Genomic DNA, 20,647 nt, shown 5'->3' with positions numbered 1-20,647 from the left:
GCTGGGGAATGGCTGCAAATATAGATGAAGCTTCCCTTGCTTGCCCGCAAGTCACCTCCTGCTGTGCGGCCTGGTTCCTAACCAGTCTGTGGCCCCGGGGTTGGGGATCCTGGTTCTAAGGAATCACGAAGTTTATTTCTGCTTCTCTGACTTATCACTGGCTCTTCTACCCTGCTCTGTGTTAGACCTATTGTCCATAGGCTTACTTGAATGTTAACTTCCCAACCAAATATCCCAAGTAAGAGTTCAGGTTCTGAAGTGGGTGATAATCTTCCTTGGGCAAGTTATTTAAACTTTATGTTCCTAAATTTTCTATATACGTAAAACAGAAACAACATGTAAGGATTTCATGATGTGGCTGAGAAAATTAAAAAATGCACATAATACATGTAAAACACCATAATACCTAGATATAAAAATAATTGAGTACTTACCATTATTATTCAAAGCCCTATAATTACTGGTACCACCTGTGCTCAAATGTCCTTCACCTGTGACTCAACACAGACAAGGATGGATGGGCAATGGGAAGGTTTTCCACTAAAGGATTACTCCATAGCAAGAGGAGAGGAGAAAATGAACAGATAGCTAATAAGACAATCATCCACTGGCAGTATTCAAACTTATCATCAGCCCTAATCCACTTTATCTCAAATCAGATACTACATCAATCCTAATTCTTAGGAGAGACTAGAAGGGAAAGTCTATAAAGTGTTACTTGTACCTATCTTGTAAACAAAACTCCATCACTGTATGAAGATTTTAATCTCTTCTGACAGGATCTATATTAAAAAATAGGGTGGGCAGAGGCTAAAATGGAATCTTTGGTTCACCATCTGTTTTTCCATTTTTATAATAAACACCCTTGGAAAACCTCAAAAGAGCTTTCTGTCTACCTTAGGAAAAGGGGAATATGAGAAAATTTGTGATTGCAATGTTTGTATAGGTTATGAAGCAAAAAAAAAAAAAAAAAAAAAATTAAAACCGAGTCAGAAGCAAGAGGTATCTATATGAAAAGGTGTATGAGAAAAGAAAAGTAATCAAGGACGGAGGGAGAACTAGAGCAAAAACTCACTGCTGGCATGAGGCTCATCCTCATGGTGCCTCATTCTGTAGGTGATAATAGGACAGAATATATGTCCATTTGAACTTCTCTGGATTTCTGTTAATGGCCTTTTGCTCATTTTGCTATTATTTTTTTTTTTTTAGAACGGGAATCTCTTTGTTCTTTTTTCTTTTTTTTAACCATAAGATTTTTGTTTTGTTTTGTTTTTACAGATTAGAATGTATTAATTCTTACTTTGTAGTTTCTAGGTTTAACGTCTGGAGAAACCAGTTTACTGTAAAAATCTTGCTTCAGAACCCTCGTGTTCCTCCCTTGATTTGAAGTAGGAGATGGTCTCAGCTTTTACTAAGCAAAGAAAGAGGGTGAAAAGAATTTCCTACCTAAAAGGGCTGAGAGGAGATGTGTGCTTCCAGCATCTTAAATCAGAACAGTGTGTTAATTCTTCTACTAAATTGCTACATAATGATTAGATACATAACGATTAGATATTACAATACTATATATCCTCTATCACAATGTACAGTATAATATATGTGTTTTTTTTAGTGTGTGGGGCTCAGAATCAATAACATTATTTCTATAAGAAAACAAAAGTATGACAAAGCAGAGACTGCCTCTATTATTAAATTAATATCTTCATAAACATAAAAATATTAAGGCAGAAATTTCAACATAAAATTTAAATAATATGTAAAAGTAGAAAAACAACAGCATAATGAACTTCCAGAGTGCAGCTTCAACATTTATAAGGCCAATATCATCAGAAACTAAATTTTATAGATTATATATCTTCTGATTTTTCTAAACACGTTTAATTAAATGGGTTACAGTTCTCAAATATACTTATTAATGGCCGTTTTTGATAGATAAAATGAAAGATTAAAAAACTATTAAAAAACCAAATAATAGTCTAAAGAAGCAAATTGAAAATGTATTCCAAGACATAAATTTACCTGTTGTCAGTTAAATAGATTTAGAAATTTGAGCCTGAATTAAATTTAGTGAATAGTTTTCCTTCTTTCTAGATTTGTTGGATTTTCACAGTTCAATTATTTTACAGATTATGAACACCTTTCTACTTTCCATCAGTCCAAACTCAACACTTTTAATTAAAACTGCAACATTTCCAACTCAGTACTTACCCTGTTCAATAATTTTAACTGTCATCTCTCATGAAGAACCATGGCATTTGCTACCTTTAAATCACTCAAATCCTCCCAAAATGTCCAGTTTATTTTCTCAATTACTTCATCTCCCCAAAAGAGATAATCAACGATTTCACTTTCAACTCTAAATCCATTGACTCTTCATGAATCAACCCTTGAAAAGCCCAATCCCTGATAACCCTAACTAGCCATTCTTCCTGTCCCTGTTTCTAGGTATAAGAGAACTACTGGGCGTGGGGGTTGGAGTGAGGGTGGGGACAAAAACAAAGCAAAATTGATACACCAAAAGTTTTTAAAGACTACCTTAACTTATCCATTGCTACTTATTACTTTCTATTTATGCCTTAGATTCTTAGGTACATTGTCCAATGACATTAGAATTTCTTTAAAATATATTGTACTATTCTCACAAAACCAACCCCTCGATGCTTTACATTTCTCCTTAATTACTGACAAGTTTAGTAGTTATGAATGATGAGGTCAACTGTTATTCTGCCAAAATGGAAAATCAGGCCTCAATTTCTGTCTGCCTCTCTATCTTAACATAATCTGTCTTGTTCCTTTCATTCCATTACTTCAGAAAATGAATGTGCTTCCTTTCCTCTGAAGAGAACTTTACCACCTATTCTTAAGAGTCCATATTATCCTGACTTTTCGGTGACCTTGTCCTCATGTCTATCCTTTTTGGCAAAATCTTTCCTACTCCACCAGCTAGTTGATGCTGTTGCATTTGACAATAAATAATCAATTTTTTTTTATTATAGTCTGTCTCCCAAACTACTATCATGACATTAACCTACTTCTAGTTCTTAGTCACATCTCAAATTGTACCTACACTGATTTCTTTTAAACTCTCCCTTAACACTTAGCATTTCCCTCTCCCCAACCATGTTTAAGCTTTATTCCTCTGTTTTCTCTGTTTCTACTGGAAAATGGGGTGGGAATGGGAGTGGAGAAATAGAGTGAGGATAGGGAAGACGTTTATGCAGGCAATTTATAGTTCCTCACATATATTGGGATGGAAAAAAGTTGACAACTATTGCTTGCCACTCTTAGAGAATTTATTTATTCTCATCATTATCATACTTAATGTCTATGTAATGTTTCCCCAATTCAATTTTTCTCTATAATTTTGACCTCTTTCCTGAGACCCAGTACATGCCTCCAGAGGAATAATGAACATTTGTATTTTTATGTCCCACTATCACATATTTCCAACCTGACGTAATCAAACTTTGACATCAACTTTCGCATCTAAAACACTTTATCTTTTGATGACCCAAGTAATCTCCATTGCCCAGATTAGAAAAAGTGATGTCATTGCCTTCATTTCCTATATCTAGGTAGTGATCAATTCATCATTTAGGCTGTGACAGTAAAGAGAAGGGGCAAAGAATTCCCCATCCAAAAGAGCTATCCTCATCCATTCTTCTTGCTACACTCACTACAATCTTACCTCTAGTCTAATCTCAAACAAAAAGACCACTTTCACCATGTCATTCCTCTGTCCAGCAATTTATAATAGCTTCCTATTAGCAGCTACATATAAAATCTAAATACTCCCAGTTATGGGTCCTCTGAAATTTGACAACTACCTTCATATCCTCCTATTTATTAATTTTCTCTACTATAGCATTTCTCAAACTCTGTTCTCAGGACTCTCTACAGTCCTAAAATGTATTGAGGAGCCCAAAGAGCTTTGGCCTATGTGGGTTTTATCTATCAACATTTTCTGTATTGAAAAGGAAAACAGAGAAAACTTTTACACGTAAAAATACACAGGCACACATTCAATTAACTGTCAGAGCAATGATGTCATCACATATCGTACAGCCTGGAAAACTCCACTGACACTTGTAGAGAATGAGAGTGAAAAGCAAGTAACATCTTAGTATTATTATGAAAATAGTTTTGACCTCTAGAACCCCTGGCTCACTTTAAGAACACTGCTCTATCTGACCTTGATTCTCTCAATCCTTCTCCCTATCAATCACTGATGATTATTGATGAGTGCTATTGCTGCACACAAAAGCAAAATCCATGTATTGCTTTTGTGTGCAGCAATAGCATGGCGATAGAAAGGTGAAAAACCACAGATTTATAAAATAATCTCCAAATTCATTAGCAAGCCTGCTCGTTTCACAGTCTAACCCCACCTATCAATTTTATTTGCTGCTACTGCTGTTTTCTTTCCCTCCTCCACCATACTCCAACCAAGACTGGAATACCCAAATAGAACAAACGTTTTTCTGCTTCAACATCTTTGACTACACTATTCCCTCTGCCAGATCTTCTCTCACTCACCTTCAGACCCACCTCAGAGGTTACCAATTCTTTGAAGCTTTCTCTCGACACATCCCATTCCCAATTACCCTTTTCTTTGTAATTCCATTTAGGACTTCTAACATCATACCTTAATTATCGTTCATATATCTGTCTCCCACTAATAGTGAGCTATATGAGGGTAAACTTGAATCTTACTCATCTTTGTATTTCTAGTACCTCACACATAGTGGGAATCCAAACATTTGATCATTCACTTTGAAGCTATGTCTTTCAAACAGTCAGTTCAATGTTCATCTATCCCCAGATACGCTAGCCAACAATACTTGCTCCTTCCTCTGAACTTTTGCAGTACTATGTAGAAACTAAGAAGAAAGAAAAGCCTAAAGGAAAGTTATAACCTTCCTACAAAAAGACAGAACTTTGGCCATAAGATCAAGTCTAATTCTTTAGTCTGATGTTCAACGGCCTTCATCAAATGGCTCTTCTCCACTATCTCAATTTTATTTTCTATTATTCTCCAATACGAACTTGCCACTCCTGTCATCCAAAACACACACACACACCCACACACACACCCACACACACACACACACTCTATTCTATTTTCTCCTCTTTTGTTTATACCCTTCTCTCTCCCAGGAATTTCATTTCCTTGTTATTTTAAAATCTACTTTTCCTTAAAAGTGGGTTTGAGCCCCCAAAATTCCATGAAGCTCTCTGAAATTTCCCCTTTTGGATATCTGTTTCCTATAAACTAATATTTATAGTGTTTTCTCTTGCATTATTCTTTAATAATTTCAGGTAAGTCCATGCTGCGACCCCAAATAGCTCGACAGCTCTTTAAGAACAGGCACAGTCTTCACTCAAAATATTTGACTGTTGGTATGTACCAGGTACTGGTAAGTTTTCGAATCTTATTTCTTTTGCATCAATCCTTTCTAGTAACAGGAAGACAAAGGTATGTAATAAATACTATTTCCTTTACTTGATTTTCTTCCTAACTTGTCGGAATAATCCAAGTTGTTTTTTTCCAGGGTACATTTTATCCATAATTATCAATTTGAAAATAAAATGTGTGCTATAAGATCTATCTTCTCAGTACCCTAAAAATGCAAGCTTAAATGAGACAATCCATTCATAGGCAACTCACTCTGAGTCCTCAATATTCTTACTTTTGAAGTGCACTTCCCTTTTATGCTCCCTTACCTTGAATATATCTTTTCTTTTTTCAGTTGTTAGAATTTGAGCTCCCTTACACATTCTGATGCATAGTTACTGGTAATAGTGTCAAACTATTTAAGAAGAGCCAAAGAAATGAGGCAAGTAAAAATCATGCATAAAATGAAAACATAATCTTTGAAAACCAAGAAGTTATGATAATTGGGTCTCGTACCAATGCTTTTCCTTAAATGGAATTTGTCTAAGGGGCCACATCTTCGCCATCACCATTTCCTTAAGTATCCACACTCAAGTGGAGCAAGCAGTAGTAAGAAAATAGATGAAACATAACCATCAGAACTTACTCTCTGATAACATGGAATGATAACTTCTGAAAATCATTTCCCCCTATTATATACACTCTTTTTCATGTGTGATAAAGTCAGTAAGGAGGACTAACATAGGAAAATATTGTTTAAAAATAATCATGGGGTTAGGATGCTCTTAGACCTAGTTTTTTTTTTTTTAAGTGTATCAGCCACACTGAATGTCAAACTCTTATTTAAACACTGCAAGAGAGATCAGAGGTTGCGAGCAATTCTGATATACGTATAATATGCTTTCGACAAGGGAGTCCCAGAACGAATTTCATGTAAGAAAAGGGAACTGATGAATGAGGAAAGAAAGGAGGAAGCCATCAGCAGATATGCAGCGCTCACCTCCCCCCTCCCCAAAGCTGTAGGAAATAAAAAGCTGCAGAATGTACCTTCCAGGCCAGAAGCAAAACATTGAGGATGGCCAGCAAAGGGCAGGGTCCATTCTCATTCTGGGTGATGATGGGTGTGTTCTCTTCCTTCCACTGAATCCACTTGATGTGATAGACAGATTGTCCCGGGAAGCGTTCCTTGGAGGCAGCCAGCACCTGAGCTGCCTCCTCCTCCTCCTCCTCCTCCTCCTCCTCCTCCTCCTCCTCCTCTTCTCGGCACAGAGGCACAGCCGGGGGCAACACTGCCGCGCCGCCCTCCTCCTCCTCGGGGACCCTACTCTCAGCTCCTTCCTCACTATTGAACTCGGAGCTACTGGGGAAAGAATGCAGGTTAGAGAAAGACTCCAGGGAGTCCAGGCTCGGCGATTCCCCAGGAGGGCTCGGGTCGCTGCAGCTGCTGCTGAGGCCGCCGGCGCTGCTGGGCTCCTCGGAACCCGTTGTCGCCAACTCTGGCCGGCAGGTGCCGGCAGGATCCCAATGGGCTCCCGAGTCTCCCGCCGGACCCAAACCATGGCCCGCTCCGGCCTCGGCTGTCTCCGGGGAGGCGGTCACCTTGTGCTGCCCTCTCAGAGGCACCTTCTGGACAGCAGGGCTCTCCAAATCGCTTTCCTGCAAATCCAAGCCTGGGAAGGAGCTGCAGGGTCCGGGACCCTGAGGGGAGCTGGCGGGAGAAACCGAATCCGGGAGGCTCCTCCCGGCAGCCGCCGCCCCCTGCCCATTCCCGCCGCTGCTCTCTGCCGCCCATACTTCAGGACCATCTCCAGCGGCGAGCTTGGTCTCCTGACGCCCTTCCTGCGCAGAACCTGTCTCTGGCGCTGGCCCAGTGGCCACCCCGTGTTCTAGCGGCTGCAGGCTCTCGGGGCCGCTCTCCATACCCAGCCGCCCGCCCCTCGCTCTAAAGAGACCGCGGCGGGTTCTCCTCAGCCAGCGCCTCCGACGCCATGACAGCGGCACTGGCAGCTACAGCGCCCTTGCGCGGCCTCGGCCAGGCACGTCACGGGGTAGGGCATCAGGAGCGCGCGCGCGCGCCGCCGCGTGGTCAGCTAACTCTAGATGTACCTGCGCATGCCTGCCCGCCGCCGGGTGACGGCAAATCGCGCGGCGGCCGCCCACGTGGCTCCGCCCCCCCGCGCGCGCACGCAGGCCTGCCGGAGCGCGCTCGGAAGGCGTGGCGCGGCGGGCGTGGCCAGGGGGCGTGGCCAGGAGGAAAACATCCTCTCACTGTGTGGCCGGAAGTTGAACTCCGGGGTGTGCGTATCGCCCTCGGCTTCTTTAAAGGCAAGGCGAGCGGCAGACAACTTGGCTGTGACCTTTCCGAACTGGGTCTTGTGTAGCCAACTCTTCGGCTCGTGAATGGGAGTTGATGGTGGTTGTAGTTTTTGGAAAAGAGGTCGTCCCTGAAGGGTTCAGGAGATTTTGTTTCCCCAGCCTTAGAAGATGTAGATTTTAAAGGCTGAGATCTTCATGAGGTGTTTGGATTACTACACTGCACAAATTCCAGTCTCTCTTGGGTTTAGCTGAGAAACACTGCACTCCAAAAGCTACTGGTGAAAACGTTCGCCCTACATGAGGCGTCAGTGCGGTTGCGGATATTGGCCTGTGCAGCAAAAGAAAAAGTGGGTACTTTGGCCAATAACAATACATTAGCTTGTGCTGATTTAGCCAAGTCTTTGCGGTTTTGGTCACTTGGCCCCGCTTTGCATGGAGTAGAAAGAGCCTGTTTCTGAAAAAATGACTTTTCTAATTAGAACTGACTCCTCTTAAGGCTATGCAATTTTCAGAGGACAGAGTAGACTGGAAGTTTTGCTGGTGACAAAGTGGATTTGGGTCCTATTTTGACCCGTTCCAAATAAGGGATTCTCCTCTCTTTTCTTTGTTTTTTTCTTTTTTTTCTTTTTAAACATTTTCTAGGCTCTGAGGATACAAACATTGACAGGACAGATCTTTCTAGATAGGCATATAAATACCTGATACCTAATAGAATGTAGTCTTTTGTATCTCTTTTGGTGAGAGAAAGTCAACAAAATTGCCAAGTAGTATTTCATTCACTAACACATTTCAGTGTCAAGGACATTACTGGATACTGCGTTTGGCACTGGGAATGTCATGGTGAATAGGAAAAAGGGTTCACATCTTCATTGGGTTTACTCTTTCTAGTGGTTTTTTTCTTACTGCTATGTTTTTAATACTTGCTTGAGAAATACCATTTCCTGAGTAAGCAGAAGATGGAGCTCCTTCCACTTTTTCACATTGACAACAATCTTACAATATTTAACCAACTCTTGGCAAAGAGAAAAATTAGAAAAGATAATGGAAAGCTTCTTTGAGATGTTAATTTTAGGAGTGTTGTGTGTTTTGGTCTCTGTGTCAATCTGTAAGCAATAAATAAGATCGTTCAAATTAGAATTTTTCATTGTAGAAGAGTTGCAAATGTCAACAGATTAAGATATATGCTGCTGGACTAAGCACTTTAGTTTTTCAGGCCATTAAGTGAACATCAGAATATTACAGATTTCAGGAAATTAAAAATTTAACACAATTATAAAAAGGAGATTTCTAAAAGTGTGTAACATGAATACATTGAATGAATGAATCATTTACAGGCCAGAAACCACAGCAGCACCAAAAACCATGAAACACACATCTCAAATAATGGCTTATCACCACTTTTAAAAACCCTACTTAGATAAACCTGTACTTGCTCTAGCAGTTTTTATTGGTAAATGTTTCAAATGCTCACATGCACAATTTAATAATTTATAACAGAAACAGAACAATTTTTTCTTTCTATATGTTGTCAGCAATTACATAAGCTAAGAAAAACAGCTATGAAAATGTACGTATTTAAGATTGTGAAAATGTACATAGCTATTTTTCTAAGGGAAGTAGGAAGTGGCATCTAGGGAGAAATGACAAAAGATAATAAACAAAAAATGTCTCATTCTTATTTTTTTAGATGTAGCTTTAGTTAAATGTGAGGTAAAATATACCATTTTAAAATAAAATGGTTGCTTTCTAGATTTTAAAAATATTTTTGAAAGTTATATACGTCATAGTCTTGACAGTCAAATAGTTTATATAAAAACAGCGCAGCTCCCTGATCTAGCCCTCCATACGTTTTATACTTTCTCAATTAAAAAGCATTTTTTAAAAATTAAATGTATTGTAATAACTTTGGTTAATAACATTAATTTTTCTCCACAGTCTTAAGTCATGTTCCTTAGAAGCAGTCCATTCAACCTCTAGATATTCTTTAGCTCCTTATTTTGTGTTTCTGAGTAATGTGATTACACTCTGATTTCTTCATTAAAAAATTGTAGAGGCATGCCTCCCCTTGGTCTTGGAAGTCTGTGCAAGAGACCAGAGGTGACAATGGCAACAAGTGGGTTCCTATGGCTTAGAAAAATGCTGCAAAAATGTCTCTGTACCAGTCTCTTGAAGACCTGAAGGTAGACAAAGCAATTTAGGCTCAAAATGCCTTTTCTGCAATCCCTGCCAACCCAGCAATTTTGTCTGAACCTTTTGTTCCCATCTCTCAAGATGGAAATCTTTATCCTATAATTGTATCTGGGTCCTCTCCGTACATGGTCCTGAGTTTAAATGAAGCCAAAATATATACAAATACAGCTATAGTCCCTGGAGCACCAACTTGGGGGGTGGTAGCAAGACCTTTCAGTATGAACTATATGGTGGCTCCTGTAACTGGTAATGATGTCAGATTTGTAGAGCAGGAATTAAGCAAGGGATTCATGAAATCATTTTGTGTAAGGATCAAGATGGAAAAATTGGGCTTCGGTTTAAATCAGTAGATAATGGTATATTTGTTCCACTAGTTTAGGTGAATTCCCCAGCCTGATTAGTTGGTCTGAGATTTGGGGATCAAGTACTCCGGATCAATGGGGAAAACTATGCAGGCTAAAGCTCTGATAAATCACATAGAGTGCTCTAACAGGCTTTTGGAGAGATTACCATGACTATTCATGACAGGCCTTTTGAATGTACAATTACTATGCATGAGGATAGTACTAGACGTGTTGATTTCATCTTTAAAAATGGAAAAATAATGTCCATGGTAAAAGATAGTTCCGCAGCCAAAAACGGTCTTCTCACAGAAGTCTGTGAAATTAATGGACAGAATGTCATTGAATTGAAGGACTCTAAAATTGCCAACATACTGTCGACATCTGGGACTGTAGTTACTATTACAATCATGCCTGCTTTTATCTTTGAAGATATTATTAAACGGATGGTACCAGGCATTGTGAAAAGCCTGATGGACCACACCATTCCTGAGGTTTAATAGTCATGGCAAAGTGAAAACTTCGCTGAACTTCTTCGGCTTAGTTTTTGGGCAACTAAACTTTATACTATGCACAGGAAGGTTTCTAGGAGCCAGAGAGCATATACTGCATAAGGACCTTTCTATGTTACATGATGGCTGGGAATCTTATTGTTTGATCTGATACCTTGTTCAGACTTCAAGATAGTTGTAGCTGTATCCTGGTTTTACATATGTGAAATTTTGAAAAGATTTATGAACTTTTATAGAATAGTTTCTCTACTGGAAACCTGATATTTTTACAAGCCATTATGATTAGAATGCCTGATGCAGGCTTAGCTTTGTATTAAAACCAGTCATCTTTATCGTAGGTATCAAGGAGTTTAGTTCTACAGTATATTTAAATTTTTACTGGACTACCATAGTACTTTTAGAATGATTGCTTTATATATATATATTTGCTTCTCTCTCTCTCTCTGTAGTGTGTCTGTAAAACACCAATTAAATAACACTGGCTTCATTCCACTTAAGCATTATACAGTGTATGTAGGTTGCAAGAGATTGTATTATCATTAAATTTTAACTACCTTCAATTAATATGATTGAACTGTCACCTTAACTATATTAAGCTTCTAGAATAAAAGACAAAAAATTTGTAGATATTGTTTATTGATTTATTCCCTTAGAAGATGAAGATTTAATTATTTTATCTCACATTATTTTTCCTATTCTTGCTTCGGGCTCCCAATTATTTCAAAATGTTAATTAAATAAAGTGCTCAAAATTTAAAGCATTACCATTATGTAAAATTATTCACAGTAAGTCAGGTATTTTACTGTGACTGTGATTATATTTCTTTTCTTGTTAAAGTTTTTGTTTTTCCTAAAATTAACAATTGGCCCATCATTTTATTTGCTTACTTATTCATCTATCAGTAACTCAGCCACAGACTTACCAGTATCATCAACCATATCATTACCTCTCAGACCCATTTAAATCTTGGGTACATCCCTCCTGGAACACTCATTTTTCTTGCTCTGATCTGGACTTGTTTTCTTGCAGGTCTGCTGCACAGCTGTCATCCAGGGATTTCTCTTCACTCATGTTTTAGGAATTCCTTCCTTCTTTCTTCCATGTTGGTTACTTTCTTGCTTGGATCTCCTGTCTTCTTCTCTCTTTAATCTGTGGAACATATTCTTAGTTAGCTTCCTGAGAAAGAGTGCATAGGAAGCATGTTTCCGTAGATTGCGTATGTCTGAAAAAAAGATAGATCTCTATTCTACCTTTACATTTTATAGTTTGGCTGGATATACTTTTTCCTCATTTTGAAGTCATTGGTCAATTATCTTCTAGCTTCTGGTTGTAGAGTAGCTGGATACTATTAGGCTCCAAAACCTTTGTATGTAACCTGTTTCTTCACTCTGAAATTTATTTGATCTTTTCTTTCTTCTTGTGTTCTTACATTTCAGTATTTGATATATCTCTGGGTAGGTCTTGCTTTATTCATTGGGCTTGGTACTTGGCAATCACATTCAATATAGAAATTTATGTCCTTCAGTTCTGGGAAATTTTCTTTTTAATTTTTTTTATAATTCTTATCTTTTCTCAAATTTTATATATCTTTTTGTTCTACTTTCTAAGAGATAACCTCAACTTTATCTTTAAGTTTGTTTAATGTATTGTTTATTGATGCAATCATATAAATATATGATTAACTGCCAAGAGTTGGTTTTACTCTTTGGGAGGGCAAAATTTGTTGGGAGAAATAAGACATATTCATGTAAAATGATCATTGAGAATATGTCAGGTAATAATTAATACTAAATGAGTGGTAGAAGCAATAATGTAATAATTCAGATGAGGAAAATTTTTAGTGTGCAATAATTAAGGAAGAATTAAACTACACTCTCCTAATTAAAATCATAGGCTGATTATTTCCTCAAGTTTAAGAAGTCCAAAAATGATTATTCTTCTAAAAGTCTTTTTTTCTTAGTTGAATTATAGCTCTTCTAGTTACCATGATAGAAAAATTGGTGCTATCTTTGACTTATACCCTAATTTATTTACTGACTATTATGCCTTCTATCAAGGCTTGCTGATTCTATATACCACTTCCCTACTTCATTTGTCTGTAGCCACTGGCTAGCTGAATCCTTATCACCTTACTACCAGAGTATAGCAGCATTCTAATTATTCCCCAGACTACAATTTTCTCTTCCTCAGCTTATCCTGTTATAATTCAAACATCTTGCTTTCATTTTGTTGATGTTTCTACTAAAAATAATTTAATGGTTCTTTATTGTTAACTGAATCAAAATGGACGCTGAGCAGAAGATATGGGTATTCCTTTACTCTTCTTAGCTTTCTACTAAAGATTTGGTGAAAAATTCTAAGTTAATATCAAGGGTTTCCATGTAAGTCAGATTGCCCTGGCTCTGGCCCTCAACTGTTTATGCAGAAACTCTAGCCTCCTGCAAAGCACATTCCCTATTTAATTATTTCTGAGAGCCCCCATGAGGAGTCCCACACCTGTTCAGAAACAAATCCAATCCTATGATACTCTACCAGGTGCTGCTTCTACTCCATGCTGCTTCACCAGATGCCAGTCTGTCCTGGTGATGTTAAAGATACATGATAGAGAAACCAGGGAAATGACCTTCTTTTCCTTTTTATTATAGCTGTAATATGCTACAGTATTCATGAAAGAGTTCTCATGATTTTACTTATTTGGGTCTAGATAGGCTGCACCAGCAATGAATACAAGGAATGTATTCCACTACCTTTGATTCAGAATTCCTACTACCCCAATCTTACACCAAATAGTTAAAGTTTTGTTATTGGATAAAGTGTATTATGCCTTAAGACTTCTTTCCTTAGGACTTCTCTCTTCAAACATACTTCTGCCCTGCCAGCTCACCTATCAGTTGGCCAGATAGCTCTCAACCTTGGTACAGTCATTCTCAAAGTGTGGTTTTTGGATTAGCAGTATCAATGTTAGCTGGAAACCTGTTAAAAATGAAAATTCTCAGGGAAGATAGGGGAGGTAGATGGGGTAAAATGGGTCAAATATTTGGTGACAGAAAGAAATCTAACTATGGGAAGTAAACACACAATGTAAATATATATATATATATATATATATATATATCTTACAATTAAAATGTACAGCTGAAACTTACTGGATTTTTTTAACCAATGTCACCATAATGAATGAATGAATGAATGAATGAATGAATGAAAATTCTCTAGGCCCTCACCATATTCTACAGAATGAGGAACTCTGAGTGTAGAGCCCAATATTACAGAGGTCTGTGTTTTAACAAGACTTCTAGGTGATTCCGATACATGATAAAGTTTGAGAACTACTATTCTAGCATTAGGGAAAGCCTCCCCTCTTCATCTCTATGGAAAATAAATAAACCTTATCATGAGTAAAAGGCTTCTAAATTCACCTCTATAGACAATGTTATTTTTCATTACTCTCCTCAAACTCCACCATGCTCCAAAGTTAATCTTTTGGCTAGTTTTTCTTTATACTGTTTCTTGAGGGGTATTGTATATGTGTGTATGTGTATATGTGATACGTGTGTCTGTATCCACCTTCAAAGTCATATCTAAAACTATATTTTATCATCCTGATATCAAAATACTTCCCGTTCTTGTCTTTCCTATAGTTTTCCTTGTTAATATCAGTCTCTGTCACCCAGGTTTAAAACATTTGGGTTGTCTTGTTTCAGTTTACTCATAGTCAACAAGTCATATTTTTTAAAATTTAAAATGTTTAATGTTAATAATTTTACTTTCTTAATATGAAACAAAAACGTGCTCATTTAAAAAAATAGAAAACATAGATAATGAAAAAGAAGAAAAAAAACCCTTTGTTACACTACGTGGAATGAAGTAGTAGAGATAACACTAATGGTACTTCACTGTACCTATATCCTTCCCGCATTTTTCTAGGCATCTGAACAAATACATATTTTCATAAACAAAAATTGGACCATTCTGAACATTTTCTTAGTTATCAATATATTGCAAAGATCTTTATGCATAAACATATATTCATTTGCAATATTCCTAGTGACTGGATAATATTTTTTTATTATATGACTGAAACAAATTTATGCTTCTTGGACATTTAGATCATTCCCATTGTTTTAACTAATATGAATTTCACTGCAATCAATTTTCTTGTAATTGACTCTTTATATATGTATTTATATTCTCAGATAAATTTCCAGAAGTTCAAGTCCAATAATGATTTGACTTTTCATTCAATGCTTTATCCAAAGTCTTGCTTTCCATTCTCTTTGCTGTTGCCCTGCATTGGTGAGTATGTTGTAGTAAACCTGCTAACTGATCTCCGTAGTTTCTTTTCCTTTGTGTAGATTGTGTAAATTGCCAGATTAAAGGTGCTTTCAGTATTTCCGTATCAAAAACTTCCAGTCGATTGTGGAGAAACATGGCAGAGAGATGTCCCCAGATCTCTCCCCTTGAAACAATAAGATGAACATCTAAAACTCAACAGAAAACACCCAAACTGCACACCAGTACGTCTAAGTGTGGGATCTGTGCACAAGAGCTACCACAGGTCAGAATCCCGGGTGTTGAGTGGCGGACTGGGAGAAATAAAGAAGCAGCCTCTTAAAACCTCTGGAGCTCCCTGCAGGAAGAGAAGGGGGTGGAGAGACAGTGCAGCCACTTCCCTGAACCAGCCCTGCCTGGAAGTGCTGTGAGTTCCATGCAACTGGAGGCAGGGCCCAGTCATCAGAGCAGAAAGCAGAGAAGCGGGACAGCAGAGAAACAACAGTTGATTTTTACCAGCTGCATTTGAAAAACCGAGGCTGAACCGCAGCCCCTAACCCCCAACCCAGAGGGCCCATCCCCCTATGCCCTCTGAGACTGATCACTGCGGAGTCCCAGGAGAATGTGAGCAAATGCTGCCGAGACTGTTGTGGATATTGACAGGGTTAGAAACTAAGGGTAGCAAGCGTGATTAAATATCTACAAGAAAATGAAGGCATTATATAAAGGCATTATTAAGGCTTTATATAAAGCAGGGATCCAACAGGCTTAGACACCACCTACTGGAAACCAGAAGAAAAGTGCCTTCTTTGCAGTAGGCTAAAGAGAGACCTTTATATAATAAATCTTTCTGGAAAAACAGCAGAGTACATTTCCATTAAAGCCCAGGCGAAGAAATACTCCATTAAACACCATGAACAACCAAAGTGACAAGGCATCTCAGAAAGAAAGAGAAAAATCTCCAGAAAATAAGCTTATAGACATACAGATATGCGACTTAAATGACAGAGAATTCATGATGGTACTTCTGAAAAAACTCAGTGAGTTCCAAAATGAGTCATATTAACAATTTCAGGAATTGAAAAAACAACTAGATGATCAGAGCAGATAGTTTTCACTATCTGCAACTTAGTCTAGTTTTCACAGAAAATCTGGAATTTAGAGTTCAATATTAAAGTTCCTAATTGTTGAAAATTGTCATCAATGAGAAAAAAATCGACTACAAGTCAAAGCAAACAGGTCTTTGAGTCTAATTTGGTTTATGAGCTACCAGGCTGTGACCAGTGTTTTAAAGACTATGTAATATTTATTAAAAGATAAACCGAGGCCTATTAAAAATTTCAAAAGTTGAGTAAAAATTGATTCAAATCAGGCAGCATCCAACCTAGCAGGTAGAAAGGAGCTCCAAGGAGCTGCACAAAATGAAAGACTTTTATAGGCAGAAGGGAGAGGGAATAAGGAAATTATAGTGGGCAAAAAAGTGAGTGATTATTGCAAGTTTACTTTCCTTCAGGCGATGGCAGGGTTCTATCAGGCAGATTACTTAACTAGTGCTGATCAAGAAATTCCTAATGACTGGTCTAAGATTTCATTTCTGGGAGAGCTGAAACTATACATTAAGTTTCAGTTGGTGGACATGAGATTTTAGCATAAGCAACTCTCTTTTGGGCTCTCCTCCTCCTCCTCCTCCTCCTCCTCCTCCTCCTCCTCCTCCTCTTCCTCCTTTCTTTTTAAAATATACTATAAGCAGAAAAGAGAGGGGGGACAAAAGCATGAAAGGAGGAAAGTCTAGCATGCTTTGGGGTTCCCAAGTGTAGATCAGTTCAACTGGATGGAGTAGGAGTTTCATTAAAGGAGAAAAGAGAAAAAGTTGGAAAAATGGGTTCTTTTGTGGAGCCCCTTGAATATTAGAATAAGATATCAGAGTTTTAGGCAGTTAGGGTCCACTCCTAGTATTTGAATAGATTAGTGAAATAGATCTTATTCTAGCATTAAGATTTAATAAATATTTGTTGGATATATATTTGCTAATCTCTCTGAGGCCCTATTTTTAAAACCTCTATAATGTGATTCATACCTATCCTCAAGGATTAGGGAAGTTATTAAAAAATACAATGCAGTTTAATAAGGCTATGTTAGAAGTACCTAAATGGCAAGTAGTAAATTTTTTTTAGTAATGAAATTAGTGAAGATTTAACAGAGAAGCCTGAGCCATATTTTTAACAATACCTATTTCTTTACATTTGAAAGGAAATTGACATTTGTCACATACCTTCTAAATGCCTTAAATTCTAAATACCATTTTCCCTATTCTCTTTTCTCCAAAAGTGGATTTTCTAAATGCTTTACTTCTCTGATCCTGTTTTTACACAGAAAGCAAAATCCTAATGAAAAAGTGTCCCCAAATGAATTACTGCAGGAAAACTTTGAGCTTAATTTTGTAGAATATATAGGATAAATGGGAGAGGCACGTCTCATGGAGGGAATACAATGTGCAAAGGTGTCAAAGAGGGAAGTGACATATGTTTGAGAAGACAACTGGAGTTGAACAGCATCATATTCTAGTGATTAAAGCACATGCTTTGGAGGCAGATTTAACTTTGGGTGTTGGCTCTACCACACACTAGCTTTGTGACTCTGGGCAACTTATTTAAGTTCTTTAAGCTTCCATTTCCTTATTGTCAGTTACTGCTGCTATTCTGATTTTTGTCCTCACTATTTTTAGAAGACAAAATAAGAAAAGAGAATGATGGAAGACGAATCTGGCAAATAAGGCAATGATTAGATCATGAAATCCTTGTATTTTATCCTGGGGATTAAATGATATACTAATATTTTAAAGATCACCCTGACAGCAGTGGTGGCAAAATGTCAGAGATTGGGTATTGTGAGACAAGGAGACCAGAGCTTGAGCTGTGGTAGTAGAGGTAGATAAAGAGATTTCATATGATGGAGATGAAAAATGACTTGATGATCTGTTGGGATGTAAGAGCAGTTGAGATAATTGCATGGATGGTGTTGCCACTAACCAAAATAGGGAATTTAGAAGGGAAAAAAATGTTTTGGGTAGGTGATGTATTTTTTTTTTGTCCAGTTTTGGACATGTTGAATTTGGTATGGGTGTGTAACTTTAGGGAGGGGTTAGCTAGTAAACATTTGATATGTAATGATCACAGCACCTAAACTTTTTATAATGCTTACGATGTGCCATGCAATATTCTAAGTGCTTTGCATCTATTAATTTATTTAACTCTCACAGCAACCCTCCAAGGTAGGTATTACTATTTTCCCTGCTGTAAAGATTAGGAAATGGTGGCATAGGTGCCTTAATGTATGCAAGGTCACACAAGTGGTGGTTAATGATGCAACTAGGATTACAGGTTTGAGGCTTGGGACATAGGTCCAGAAAAATGCTGACCCTGTGCTAGGCAGTGCAGTAGAACTCAGAACAAGACAGCCCCCGGCTTTGCTTTCATGGAGTTTACAGCTTAGTGATTCATAGTTTCTTGAAAGTGGTAAAAAACAAAACAAAACAAACAAAAAATCATGCAAGTGAAGAATGAGAAGATAAGAAAGCCAGGGATAAAATCCTGAGGAACACTGATATTCAAAGGATAAAGAGAAGAAAAAACCCTAGGGAAGAGATACAAAAGAATGCACAGTTAAAAGTAAGAAGAAAAATCAGGAGAGTTGGGCAAATTCTTGGATAACATTGCAGAAGGGAATTTTGAGGAGAGTGTTAATTGATCAAGAGGTCTAGTTAGATAAGGAGTGAACATGTACAGTGGCAATGATGACCTCAGGAAGAGTAACTTCTTGGAATGATGGGGATAGAAGCAACTCGAAGTGGATTGAGGTGAAGTTTGAAAGCAGGACCAGAAGTAAGAGAGACTGGAATGAGATGTGTTAGAAGTCCTGTATCAGTCTAAGCTAGAGAAAATAGCTGTGTGCATCAAAGTGATAGTAGTGGAAAGGGAAGGGTTAAAGGCACAAGTAGGATAGTTTTAGGAGAGAATCAGTACTTGGTAATTGGTTACAAGTAGAGAAGGAGAGTGTAAGATGACTCTACATTCCACCCCTGGTTACTGGGAGAGTGGTGGTGCCATTATCAGAGAGAAGTTAAACATATTGAGTTGGGCATGACAGGAAGATATCCAGCAAGCAGTTAGTTTATTAGGAATTGTAAATTTAAAATGTAATTGTTGAAACAGTTACCAGATTGGCTTCGAGTTGTGCAACAAGCAATTTTCTATAGTATTACTTGTATAATACACTGTATATGACCCTATGCTTATTAGCTGAATTTTTCATTATTAAACTTGAGGATAACTTTCATTCTACTGGTAGTATGAAAGCTGTGTATTGTTGCTAAGGAAATAATGTTATTAATTACCGCTATCGAATAGATGTTTGAGTGTTTATGGAAGGACTGTGATATTTATACATTCTCGCTTAACAACCATTTATACAGCAATTATTACCTGCCAGGCACTGTTATAATCACTTTATAAATGTTAACTAACTTAAATTTAATAATCAAAAAAATCCTACAAGGCAAATATTTTATCATTCTCCTTTTATAAAAGAAATATTAAGGTTAGAAAGGTGAAATAATTTGGCCAAAGCCACACTGCTTGTAAATAGTAGAATTGGGAATTAAACCCAGGTAGTCTGTGATGGTATAAATGCATATCTTATACTTCTGCATTTCATCAGTTTACCATAGATTTTCAAAACACCAAAAAGGTAGTAAGTTAAAACTTCAAACAGAATAGTGGTCCACATTTGTAACATTGGAATACCTTTCATTATGATGCTGGAAGGTAATATATTCATGTTTTCAAATGAAAAGAAATACAATCTTAAACATAGTTTTCAGTGATCACTTTGGTAACACAAAATATAATTTTGGTTTTCTTCCAGTTGAATTTTAAGAGAAAATGCCATTTAAATCCAACCACTGGAATTAATGATAAAAAAAATATTGTGCAATTGGATAAAGAAGATGTGGTACATATATACAGTGGAATATTACTCATCTACAAGAAGAGATGAAATACTGCCATTTGTGACAACATGGATTGATCTTGAGATAATCTTGCTAAGCGAAATAAGCCAGACAGAAAAAGTGGAAAACCACATGATATCATTTATATGTGGGACATAAGTCTAAAAGCAACAAACAAATATGTCAAGACTCATGGCCATGGACAGTAGACTAGTGGTTACTAGAGGGTGGTGGGGAAAGAGGTTGGGGTAAAAAGGGTTAAATGTGAGGTGACAGAAAGAAATCTTACTCTGGATGGTGAACACACAATGCAATATATATATATATATATATATATGACTTATGGTTAAATTGTGTACATTAAATTAATTGGATTTCATTAACCAATGTCACCATAATAAATAATAAAAATAAATAATAAATAAATAAAAACAGACCAAAAATACTGTGCAACACTAAACATGCCACAAGGGAGTCTAATAGTTAGAAAATCAAAGCATCATTTGTTGACAGCGTCACCAGAAGAGAACAGTAAGAATCTCAGGTGATTTGCAATGTAATGTTTGCATGTAACTGTTTTTAAGATTGGATCTTTTAAGAAGGGGGGAAAAAC

General features: G+C 37.4%; 1 protein-coding gene and 1 pseudogene across 2 annotated transcripts in view; one reads left to right on the top strand and one right to left on the bottom strand.

The window, feature by feature from the left end:
- Positions 1-7,431, bottom strand: part of MINDY2 (MINDY lysine 48 deubiquitinase 2) — a 57,117-nt gene extending 49,686 nt beyond the window's left edge. The window contains exon 1 of one of the 2 annotated variants that reach the window (XM_016126939.2): positions 6,443-7,431. In XM_016126939.2, coding sequence (XP_015982425.2) covers positions 6,443-7,315 — 873 coding nt within the window. In that variant the 5' untranslated portion in view covers positions 7,316-7,431. The remainder of the gene's footprint in view (positions 1-6,442) is intronic. The other variant, XM_016126938.2, reaches the window with a different exon arrangement.
- A 2,236-nt stretch (positions 7,432-9,667) lies between these two features.
- On the top strand, positions 9,668-11,381 carry LOC107501064 (annotated as a pseudogene).
- The last annotated feature ends 9,266 nt before the right edge of the window (positions 11,382-20,647 follow it).

The sequence above is a fragment of the Rousettus aegyptiacus genome, unplaced genomic scaffold (genome assembly GCF_014176215.1).
Source record: "Rousettus aegyptiacus isolate mRouAeg1 unplaced genomic scaffold, mRouAeg1.p scaffold_m13_p_3, whole genome shotgun sequence".
NCBI classification, from domain to species: Eukaryota; Metazoa; Chordata; class Mammalia; order Chiroptera; family Pteropodidae; genus Rousettus; species Rousettus aegyptiacus.
This window is presented reverse-complemented; position numbering and strand designations above follow the sequence as displayed.